General features: G+C 35.8%; 1 protein-coding gene across 4 annotated transcripts in view; it reads right to left on the reverse strand.

Annotated features, from left to right (window-relative positions):
- Positions 1–10,422: 10,422 nt before the first annotated feature.
- The window catches only part of CPED1 (cadherin like and PC-esterase domain containing 1), a 280,020-nt gene continuing 277,477 nt past the window's right edge, over positions 10,423–12,965 (reverse strand). For all 4 annotated transcript variants that reach the window (XM_063098718.1, XM_063098719.1, XM_063098717.1 and 1 more), the window contains one exon: positions 10,423–11,961. In XM_063098718.1, the coding sequence (XP_062954788.1) occupies positions 11,740–11,961 (222 nt within the window). In that variant the 3' untranslated portion in view covers positions 10,423–11,739. The remainder of the gene's footprint in view (positions 11,962–12,965) is intronic.

Consider the following 12,965-nt stretch of genomic DNA (forward strand, 5'->3'; position numbering starts at 1 on the left):
TTCTGTCAACAATGCAGTTACTTCTGTAAAACCAGACATACATCTGGATAACCAAAAATTTTAGTTTTCAATTGGAGGCTGTGACCCTTTGCTACCTGTTTGTGGCATAGGCTCTAAGATCTCCTTGCTGACTTTGTGGTTAAATTCTAGACCATTCTGGCTGACTGATAGTTATGACACCAAGTAACATCTGCTGCCAGTTCTTTAAAGATTCTAAATTTTCGCTTTTTTCCCTCCTTAATTCCTCTTGCTCTCATTTCTTCCTTATCCTTATTTTTCCTATATTCTGCTGCCTCCTCCTTTTCTTTTCTTTTCTTTTTCCCTTCTTACAGCCTGATGGACAAAACTGGCTTACCTTGCCAACTGGTGTTCTAGATGAAAAAATTTTTAAAAATAAAATAAAATAAGCTGATCCTTCTGGACCCATAGAAATCGATGCTTTAAGTGTTTGAATACTATTTGCCCAAAAAATTTTTGCCAGCAGTCATAAAATGTGTACAGCATAGGAATAAACATGACAAAGTGGAGCAGACTGTATTTAAGTAACAGTTATGCTTTTTATTTGCATGAAAGGGACTGAAGGACAGAAATTTGTAGTTTATTCTCAGATCACTAACTACTGTACCAGAGACAATGGACATATCTAATCTATTTTTCAAAATTATTTAAAATCCTTTAAAAGACAGAATGCCACCACCTGCATTCTTTAACTTTCCTAGCTTTTCAGTGGCTTTTTAAGAAAAATGTTCTTCATATTTATTCCTTACCAATCATGTCCTAGAAGCTTGATTAACATATATTCTCATAAATAACTAATAAAGTTTAGAGGTTCTAGAAGGAATTGACAGTTGTTGCTATACATTTGGCTGAATAATTTCTTTTCTACCTAAAAAAAGCAACTGCATAAAGACATGAGAGTAGATGGAAGACTTCGGATACTTAGCCCACGTTGATCCTGGCAATTATTGAGATAGTTGGCATCTTAGCCAGATTGCACTTATATTCAAATTCTCTAAGCAATAAAGGATGAACATAATTTTAAATTTCCATCAACATATAAGCTGTCTCCATTTAACAATGCTTCCTGTCTTTGGCAACTCTCTAAGTAGTCTGCTTTCAGATGCAGTGGACTTCTGCTTTAAAGTGCAGTGAAATAAAGGAGAATCTTGTGACACTTAGGCAGTGGTGGAAACCAGCAAAAGGAGAGATATGGGGGGCAAGAAATATGATGTTCATTAGGTTTTCTGATCGTGCTGAAGTGGTAAAATGCAAAACAACAGGTAATGGAAATAGCCCAGTCAGGTCATTTCTGAAGTCTTCACTTCTCCAGATAAATAATGTGAATTCTCATAGCAATTCTTCAGAGATGCTACATACCAGGCTTATCACTCAACTGTAAGTGATTTTAAAATCCAGCCCTTACAAGCAAACTTGGTAGAGTATGGCACTCGATCACAGTGACCCACTGGCAGCCAATGCCCCTCTGCTTCTCAGGGTCCCCCTTTCCCCAGAGGAATCTTCTTCCCTATTTCTTCAAAATTACACGCACACCTTTATTTATTCAGTAGATTGAATTTAGCCAGATGTTGGAAGATAAACGATGTGATTAAATCCACTCATACTACAAGTGTCTAATAGCCCTAACCCTCCCAAGGACATTAGTATCTGAAGAAACCCTAAAGGTTAATTTAAGTGGTTTCTCTAATTGAAAGGATTTCAAACAGTAGAATCTAGCAAAATAAAGAATTGTGGACAAAGTGGGGAGGCATTTGGTTACAAAGCAAGGAAGCTTTCCTTTTGCACTTAATTTCAGGCACAGCTTTGTGCAAGAGTATGAGTATCATTCAATCCTCTTTATAGCTCCCAGATTCATACTTAGAAGGCATATATAATGCCACTGGCAAAACTGAATTGCTGAAGAATATATCTGCCACCTTGTTTGAGGAAAAAATGTGCACAGAAATCTTTTAGTTAATGCACTGTCACAAAAAGTTATAGAATGGATGATTGTAGAAGATGCAAGTACCTATTGCAAACTCACCAGAAACAGATGTCTCTCTACCAATGATTTTCAGTGAAAATGTGATCTCTCTACCCATAGCACTTTAAGTTTAAAAATTAAATTCAGTTGCATTGTTAATGTACTGTTGACATTAACTTTTATCTCATATACACAAGACTGGGAATACACATTTTAACTTGAAACAGCTGTTTGCAAAATTATTACAACATGGCCAATATTTCTTTTAACCATTATGTCCTTCTATTTAAACATGATTTGCATCTGTAAGCACTTATTATATATAATGTTAAAGGAAGATTTATGATATAAAAATGAATTTTGATGTTGCATTAATATTGCATTTGACAATAGTTTGGTAGGGAAAGAAAGCTAGTAGAAATATTTCTACAGATTGGAAATCATGCCCCATTGGTAATGCATGCAGAGGGGCAGGACCTGCATAGACATCTTCCTACCTGCTGTAGGGTCCAGTTGGCTGACAGCTCTGAATGGGGGCATCACTACAGCTTCTGTGCTGTCTTCTCTATCTGTGGTTTGGAAATAGCCAAATATTTGGCATAAGTTACGTCATGCTCCATGCTTCCTCCAGCAGCCCCTTTTCTGGCTAGTTTATACCTGAAATTCTACAACTACAAATGTCTTACTTTGCCATCTTTTAAAACATCAGTACCCTGTGAGGGCTTGAGGTATGAGTTCCAATTACTCATTTCGACATTGTCCTGCCTTCACCAAACCATTTCCAGTTTGGATAAAGGCAGGGTGGGGAGAAAATCCGCTCCTGCTGAGACAAACAAAAAGGTTAGACCTGCGGGAAGGTCGAGCGTAGGTCCCAATACCTGTGTCAGCAGATCGATCCCTGAGCTCCAGGCAGCCTCCCCACTGAGTCCATGGGGGCAACTTCCCTGTGGAGCTCACATCTTCTCCAACTACCTTTCGTGCCCCACCTCAGTCCAAGAGGCACGATGGTGAAAAACGATCGGTCCTTGCTGAATGACGTGTTAGGAAGCAATGACGCTGTTTCTCACATAATGCTCTGTCCAAGCCTTTAAGACAAGTTCTAGTTTGAGCACAATTTCTAACCCAAGAAAATGCTAGAGTTTGTTAATACATTTATTTTGTCATTTTGTAAAAATTCTTGATTGTCTTTCCTGTGCTAGGCAATTTGTTTCTAAACCGAGAATGCAAAGATTAAAACATAGTAATACTGAGTGAAAGAAGCCAGCCACAGAAGAGCACATATTGTGTACTCCTATATATATGAAACTTCCAGGATAAGCAAATCTATAGAGATGGAAAATAAATCAGTGGTTGCCTAAGTGCATGGCATGGAGGAGGGAAAAGGGGGAAGTGACTGCTATGTTTCTTTTTAGGGTGATAAAAATGTTCTAAAGTTAAATTATTATGATCGTGGCAAAACTGCATAAATAAACTAAAAACCACTGAATTTGTACATTTTAAAGAAGTGAACTTTAGGGTGGGTAAATTGTATCTCAACAAAGCAGTTAAAAACTAAATAATGAATTAACACAGCCAAACAAAAAACTCAGTCTCTTCTTCATGGAGCTTATATTCAAGAAGGTACAAAGTTAAACAGACCGAGGTAGAAAAACAGGTGTGCTAGAAGTAAGCAGAGTATGCTAAGGGAACACAAAGAAAGGACATTTAGATCACTATTTGGGGAATCAGAGAAAGATCCGTGGAGGAAATGGCTTCTGAACTGAGAAGTAGTGGACAGAGGCGAGAGCCTGAGAGAGCACTGTCTGCTGAGCCTGTACTCCACCTAAAACACTGTAGAGGAGAAAGATGAATGGGCTGGTCCTAAGTCTTGTGAGCTCGGCTTTAGTGAGATGAGATACACATAGGTGGTTGTAGATAATAGCAATAAACTGTGATGGCACAATGATAGACACAGGGACCATGGAAATCACACAAAGAGGAAGTGAATCCAGTCAAGGCAGTAGAGGCCAAATAGAAGTTAGATGTGAGGGGAGGAAGTTGTGTTTAACATAATGAGCTGTAGAACTGTAGATCTTGCCAAGTGCCTGCCACCCAGTGGAGCCCTCTACCACAGCTTACAGGACCCAGTTACACCATTGCTGCCATGTCACACCTCATCCATCCAACACAGCATTATCAATGGGAAGGAAAACCCAATGAGATCACAGGCACTCAGGAAGCCATGAGGTGGAGAGGAGGGCATAGAGGCAAAGTGCCTGCAGGCATCCCTACTCAGAGTGATTCTCCCAAGAGAGCTCTATGGATCCATTTATTTTCAGATCCATAGAGATGCTCAGCTCTCTTTTATTCCTCAAATTCTTTATAGTTTTAAAATTTGGATGTCTCATGACTCTGAAGTGCAACATTTTCTAACATCTTCTCATTCTGGTGATTTCTGGCAGTTCAGTCACTTGTCACCTCTCAAGAGAAGTTTGTGGCAGACACCTCCCCTTGCACATCCCTCCTGGCCCTGTTGCTGCTTGGCAGAGGCCTCCAACCACATTCTCCACATGTCCAGACGAGCATTGGCAAAGGCATCCAGAGATATAGAACCTGTTATTCCCAAGCTTTTACATACTGCTATAAATCAAAATTAAGAGGAATGTTTTAAAGGAACTAATCCAATGGCTGTAAGATAATTTGGTACTTCTCTGTCATCTGTTTCATCGTGTGTGTGCACACATTTTATACACACACACACACACACGCACACGCGCACACACACACGCACATATGTGTATTTATACAGCATGGATGAGATTTTGTTTAAAATAATCTGGAATTCCTGTTTTTAAGTTCCTTATTTGACACGCACTCTGCCCAGACACAAGCCAGGGAAGGCTTGATTTTGACTCAATGGTTTTGACTTTCTTGTCTTCAGAGGTAGCATAACAAGTCCATGATCAGTGGTGAAGGGAGGCATTAATTTTCACTATATTTCGTAACAGTTTGCTGAAGATGACTGCCCATGGATGCTTCTGTTGGAAGAGAAATCAACTTCAAAAACTCAGTACTTCAAAGATTGTGATGACCCCAGGATACAGAAAAACACAACTTAAGCCAATCACCCACTTGTGATTATCCATTCTTCGGGGAAATAAGAACCTGAGATGCAATGTATTGCATTGCTCTGGGCAGGGATAACATGTACTGAAGTTGTATCCACACCCTTTTAAAAACACGCCATTGATTTTGCATAACTAATGTGAACATTTAAATGGATATTCTTTAGAGGCAAGTGTGAACAGAGGCCAGGTTTTTCCTAGTGGGTACGCACATGTGGAGGAAACAAATGCACCCAGGTCTGTGCCATTGATGAGTAAACTCATTTTAGTCTACAAAGACATTGTTGCAACTTCCCCCATACTGTTCTTAATTTAGACCAAATTGTATCTTATAAGTAGAAAAAGTAGCTGCAAATAATTCCATGCCCTGCCAATGACATAGGCACTGATTTTTAACAAAAGGCTCATAAACTCTTTTTATGATACTGTAAAACTGGAGAACCCATGCCCATTAAAACATAAGCTTCATATTACATGTAATTAAGGCAAGGAGGAGAATGTAAAAATATAAGCTTTAAAATGTATCTTGCATTACATATTAAATGCACACAGGAAAATTCTACATAAGTTCCATTTCAAAGGCAAAGGTAAGGAAAAGCAGGAATTGCCTCAGTGGGTGAATGATCCCTTGGGTAAAAAAAAAAAAAAAAAAACAAATAAAACAAACAAAAAAAATGCTAAGTAAAAAATGGGTTGCTATTTCAAGTTTTCTAGAAGATATATTATATTGATGATTAGAGCACATTTTCTGTTTTCCCTGATTGTAAATAACGATGTATCATTAGAGTCACATTCACCTCCTTGGTTAATCTAGGTTATCATTTTAGTCCAATAAAGATTTAAAATTATTATTTACTTTTTCGTTGGGAATTAGGCCTACCAAAGTGACATACATACAGAATAGATTTGAAGAGATGTCCAGGATCTGTCAAAGGGAGCTGGAAAGTCCTCATAATGTATCCATCCCAGAACCCAGTGGAAAAGGAATCTTTCCCGGAGCGAAGGCCTATGCGGTAGCCTCCCTCTCAACCCTGTTCTGATTGTGATAGACCTCATGGACTGACCTAGACTACATTTGAGTCAGTGTTGGCATTTTGTACCATGGTCTCATATCCACATATTTGGGATACAAGAATTCTGAACCCTAGATCTTCAGCTATTAAGAGGATGTATTGGAGACCACAAAACTTTTTATATCTAAATGGAGATTAGTGGACACATGCTTACCTTGCAAGTTACAACATATGCTTATTTTATTTTAATGTTCTTAAATTTTTCTCCAATATTCAAATTCATGATTTAATTTTAAAAGCATGAAAATTATGGACCAAATAAAAAATTATAGACTGTGAAGAAAATTAAAATGTTGATCTTGATGCCACATACTGTGATTTCAATATACAGATTTTGAACAGATTTTACTGGAGAAGAGAAAATGAAAATAAAATTGAACAAGATGTATAAATAAATCACCTAGCATCATCATTAAATCTTTTAGCCTAGCACTAAGAGCTGCATCAAATTGATGCCTTTCACCAGCAAACCATAAAATAAGAAAAGTAACTATATAGTTGAGAGTCAGTTGAATGCATTTCTATTTATGAAACCATGTTACTTTTGAATTTGATGTACAAATAATCAATTATAATTACTTTGCTTTTTAAATATATCTAAACATTTTTTTGGATTTTATAAGAATTACTTTTTCATGATATGTTACACAAAGCATTGGGGAAAAAAAGAGTTCAAAAAACTAAATGAAAACAGTTCTTTATAGAGAGAACTACAGGTTTGGTAGAAAATGCTAGTCAGCATAAATCAAAATGTAACTACCTAAATATTACCACCCTGTAGGAATCCTTTTACAGTGTTTTCTTTAAATCTGGCTTTTTTTTTTTTTTTTGATTCTCACTAATTAGTTGGGTTCAAGTAATTACTTTTATTTTTATTGCAAATAGACTTACAGATTATAAATATTCTTTATAAGTTTTAAGAATTAATATTTTGATTGTGTATTGAATGTGTTAAAGCACAGTGATCTGACATTTAATAGAGCCTTTAAAAAATTCATTACATTTCAGCAAACATAAAGAAAACATTGAAACACCATTTTAGGTGGACTGCGCGATATACATCAGTAAGAAAAAAAGAAAACAGTTCAACAGCCCCCTACACCAAGTAAGTGAATCATAAAAGAAATATGGAAGTTGATAATAACAGTTATTGCAGCAATAAAAACATGTTAAAAGGCTTTTTGACAATATGAAACCTTGGAAGCCCTGCCAAATACAGAATCTAGTTTGTAGGCACTGGCAGTATTCTGTTGTCTTTCATAAGTCTTTGGGGATTTCTGACAACTTCTGGTTCATCCCCTTAAGCTGAAGTGATATATCCAAATAACTTAGTTTCTGATTATTGCAGGGCACGTGTCAGTGTGTCTTACTTGCCTGTAAGGACCTCAGGTTTCTCTGCTGCAACCTCTGTCATGCTGTGACCTGTACTGACCATGGGAGCCATAAAGAGGACACCGAGACATCCTGGAGCAGGGAAATGGACTCAGTGACCTTTGATGATATAGCTGTCAACTTCATCCTGGAGGAGTGGGCTATGCTGGGTCATTCCCAGGAAAAAACTCTACATAGATGTCAGGGGGAAATCTTAATGTGAAGACCCAAACATCAGTACAAAAATCACAGCAGAAATCTAAGCATCATATTGTAGATAAAAGTCAGTTAAAGTAAAGAAAGTCATTATTGTGGCAAAACCTGCAGACAGATAACAAATCTTAATCTGAATGAGAAAAGTTCTCCTGGCGTAAAACTCTGTAAATGGAGCTTGTGTGAAAAAGTCTGCGTGTGTCATTCATCCCTTGATAGGCACATGCCCCCTCACACAGGACCCAAACCATATGAAAATCAGGAATATGGAGAGAAGCCGTATAAACATAAACAATGTGGGAAAGCCTTCAGTTACCTCCACTCCTTTTGAATTCATGAAATGACTCACACTGGAGAGAAACCCTGTGAATGCAAGGAACGTGGGAAAGCCCTCAGTTGGCCTATATATGAACAAGCATGTACAAATGCACACTGAATTGAAACACCATTAGTTTTCAAAATACAGGAAAATCTCAAATCTTAACAGATATGTAAAAGTCACATAAAAATTCACACTGCAGTGAAATCCTAGAAATGTCAGAAACATGGAAAGCCTGATGGAAATTAATTCATGTGTAATTCTCTAAAACTTTTACAGCATGAAAAAAAAATGTAAAAGTAATAAATATGTTTATTAGTGGCTTATTTCTTAAATTGGACCTATGGACTCTTGATTTCTACTTCTTTTGCAAAGAAATATTGAGGTGAGATAGTTCTGTAAGTACTCTTTAAGCAATAGTATATGAGTTTAATATTTTTATTTTGGGGCCAGTTAATAAAAGTTTTCTCTTTCCATTTTGAAAAAGGAAAAAGGGACTTAGTTTCCAAGAATAATCAAAATCATTTGAATTTTACAAACACATTGAGAAAAAGAAAACAAAAACAAAAACAAAAAGCAACAGTAGCATTTGCAGAGCAGTTATTCAGTAAAAATAGTGGAACCTGCTGTGGTATCATTTTGTACTTGGATACATGTTTTTGAAGTTATCAGCCCATATGAGTTACTCAGTTACGTTTGTTCATTTTAAATACAATAATCGTACCCACTAATTTGGATGACACTTTATGGTTTTTTATAAGATAAAAATTCAGAGAAGAATTTTAGGTACTAATGATTGTTTCAGCATTTGCTCAAAAGAAAGCCTTAAGACAATACTTAATAAGATCCTAACCCTGATTATCTATATAAATTCTTAGTCTTATTACTATATTAAACATCACTGTGCCAAAGCATTACAGCATTGAAATAACTCTTATTGTGTTACATAATTTTTGACTTAATTCTGTATTTCTGCTTGAAATCCTTCAATGAAATGGAACTAAAAGAAGAAAATTTGGATGCGTAATAGCATGACTTTTTCTCCATAAACATCCTTGGAACTATTTTGTCTCAAAAATTAGTAATTTCTTCTGACACTTTCTAAGTGCGGATCACTTCTGTAGAGAAGACTGCTAGGTACATGGACAACTAACATGAGGAAGATTGAATGACCCAAATGTAAACTCAAACATCTGGCAAGGGTGAGTCTTTCTTTTTCATATGTCTCTACAGGATTTTATTTGCCTACTTGCATGGATACCAAATAACACACTGTGCCTTTAAACACACAGACATGCGCGCGCACACACATGCCCACGCACAATGTCAACAGTGATACTTGGAAATGTTTACGTAGTTATTCTTGTTTTCTTTAGTTTAGTTTGGATTGGATACTAATCAATTCTTACCAAAAATAATACACTTCCTGTAACTTTTACACCTAAAAATATGTTAAAATGCCTAGTCTTATTTTTTTCCCACTCAAATTAGGAACTTGCTAAACACACACAAGTACATGTGCACACACATATGAGGGTGCCTCAGAAAAGTTCATGGAAAAATTCATTTTATATTTTAATTCTATTTTTCCATGAACTTTTTCAAGTACCCTCGTACATACATGCCTATTTTCCCGAGGTAAAATTAAATGTAGTTTTAATTAAGGAATAATTAAAATGAGTCCTAACATTTCAGTGCCTTATCTTGAAAAAAAAAAAGCTTGTCACTACATTATATTCAAGAGCTTTGGTCTTTGCACAGCAGGAAGTTCATCTGATCATGAACTTAGAGAGTATCAGAGTGGGAAGAAACTATATAGTTAATCCCATTGAACTAGACTCCAGTACTTAAATCCATGTGATAATATCCCTGCCAAGTGCTCACTGTTTGTAATCTGTACACCTCTAGTAAAAAGGAAAATAAAAGATATTCTCTGAACACAGACTATGACTAGTAAAACATTTATTAGTAATATTATTACAATTGTTTCTAAAATCCATTATTATTTCAGTGATGAAGAGGTAAATGCCAGGCTAAACTCAGTCAGAGGTGATTATGGTTAGGTTGACAGTAAATTACAAGAAATACCCATTGAATGTAATACTGTTATAAAGTATACAATATGCTAAAACGTGATGGAGAGACTGCATAAATTGGCAACATTTTATATCCTTAAAAAAAAAATCACTGAAAACCTAAAAATGATGTTTGAATATAGGTGCAGATACTAGAAAAGTCTTTCATTTTTAAAGTGAATTCTGCACTATTCTTTTCAAAAATCTATCATCTGTAAGATGTACATGTGAATTGTTTATATCAAGTGATATTTGCATTTAAATATAACTTAAGACAGTTAAATATAAATTTATGTTTATGCTTATATAAAAATACATATAAAAATAGATTGTTTAAAGGAGGTGGATATTCATACTGAGGAAGTGATTCATTAAAATAGTTTTATTTTTTATATGGTAATGAAAGTGAGGTATTTGTACATTTGGTATTTTCAGCCATGTATTGAATTAACCCTTTCAGCTTTTTTCCCCCCCAACAGAAAAATAATCCTTTAAAAGCCATTGTAACTGTGAGATGTTGTCTCACAAAAAAGCTTTTGTATAGTAAGGAAATTTATCATTTTGAACCTAAAAAATGGAAGAGAAAGTTATCAATACTAGCCACAGTTTTAATTAAAAAATAATTTTATGCCTACTCTAAATTTTGGTTAGATACAGTTGCTCAGGAAATCAAAATATAGATACGAGTAACATAGTACTATTTGTGGACATATAAAAATACTTTCTGAAAAAAAATGCCTATGCATTTAAGAATGCTAAATCCTTTGCAAAATATTTACATAAAATGTAATTGTAATCTTACATTACATAGTGCTATAATGGCAAACAAAAGCTTTCTTAATATCAATGAAACATAATAAAGTAATACATGAGGAACTATTTTTTGTTCAGTTTGAAATTATGTTTTTCATCAATTTACACTGCAGTTACCCTTCTAAGTTCACAGACAGGACGGGAGGGAATGTTTACGAAAAACACAAGTGCAAAGTTAATATATTGGTGTTTTAACTGTAAAATATTTCACTTCTCCTCTCTTTCATAGAATCTCTTCAAATTCTCTTATGGAGCATTCCTATTCTTTCCCTTTCAGCTATAAAATTTAAAAAGAATGGCGTTAGATTCACAAGCCTAAGGCATCATAAATACATTTTCTCCTGATAAAGAATACAAGTGCAACCTCTACTTGCGGGTGGAATGTAATCACTTTTTTCCCTTTTCAATATTAATGTACCTATAGAGAAGATAATCCAAGACTAAAGAGCATTATCCTCTTTTCCATGTAATTCAAGTGTCTATATTTCTCCTTATTTTCACAATGCAATACTGGGCCCACAGTGGTCCTAGTTTATATTTCAAGTAAACTTTTTCTAGCTCTGTCTTTCAGTCTGAAATGAACTGATGCTCAAGTTCAAATATTGACTTTTATAAAGCTGTAAGACAAAAGTGCTATTATCCCACCCCTTTATTTATTTATTTATTTGCAGCTGTATGAGGGTGTGCGGTCAATCCAAAAATGCACGCAATGCTCAAGGTTTGGTTCCCAGACCATTGTCCTGGTGAGCGGCTTGTCTCCAACTCCAAATTCAGTTTTCCTGCGGGGAGCCTACACAGTTTCTTTCCTCTCACACATCCTGCTGAGAAGGATTTCAGAACAAACTTGATTTATTGGACCTCTGACATGATATGATGATAGAACATTTGTTACAGAGTCTTGTTGTTGTTGTTGTAGCTTGCTTTGATTGTTGAAATATTTTCCCACAACATGATTCCTTGATCTTTTCATTTTAAGAAAGTGATAGTCTTTGGATAACTTCGGTTTCACTACCTGCAAATCAAGAGCAAGAAAACAGTGAGACAAAATCTAGTACATTTGAGACCTGCATGGCATAATGTAACTAACTCTCAAACTTGAACAGCATCTATGCCGCACAAATGTTGCCCAAAGGGCATGAATATGATTTATATAACTAAGAACCAGGGTAACTTATATAACTAAGAACCAGGTAACAAAAGACCAAGATTGAAATGGGAATTTCTGTCACTTTCCTTAACTGAGGCAGCTGTCCTCAATGCAGCTAAGGAACAGTCTCAGATGATCTGTACCACATTGCTGAATGTGTGTGTGTTTGCCAGACCCACTAATTTATAGTCTGGCCTAGCAGCACAGTAGATAACACACTGGTGTGCCTTTGCCGGGTCACTGATCCTCACGTGGTACTCTAAACCTGTCATGGCAGCCTTCTATAGAATGGAAACTAAAACTATTCGCAATGAAAAGAAAAAATATTTTTCACTGCAGACCTATAAGCTGACACTGTTATGATTAGTGGTTTCATTTCCAAGCACTTAGTAAATTAACAGATCTGAGTAGCAGCTTCTACCCTATTAAGCTAATAACTTTGTATATTTGTAAATATATACAGAGATATAGTTTTACCTTTAAAATTTTTTTGAATAGGTGTTATTATAAAGCATTCATAAAGCATAAAACCATATGTAACAAAAAGTTTCCTTCCCACCCCTTCCTCTCACCTCGATCCACTCAATTCTCTCTCAGAGGCAACACATATTACCAGTTTCTTTGTGATTTCATTCACGGCTATTGTATGAATACATGTCCACACACACACACAAAGAAGCTATATTTATAGTCTGTTTGTACATTTTACAAAATGTTGTCCTGGTAGAATCCTGTAATTGTCATCTTTAATCACTGGGTTCATAGAACCCAGGTTGTTAGCATCAACAGTGAGGGGACCAAGAGAAACAGAGGGGAGGGTTGGGGGTAGGAAAAGAGAGGAGGAGAAAGAGAGAAAATACTGGCAAAGA

Source organism: Cynocephalus volans, chromosome 6, assembly GCF_027409185.1.
Source record: "Cynocephalus volans isolate mCynVol1 chromosome 6, mCynVol1.pri, whole genome shotgun sequence".
Lineage (NCBI taxonomy): Eukaryota > Metazoa > Chordata > Mammalia > Dermoptera > Cynocephalidae > Cynocephalus > Cynocephalus volans.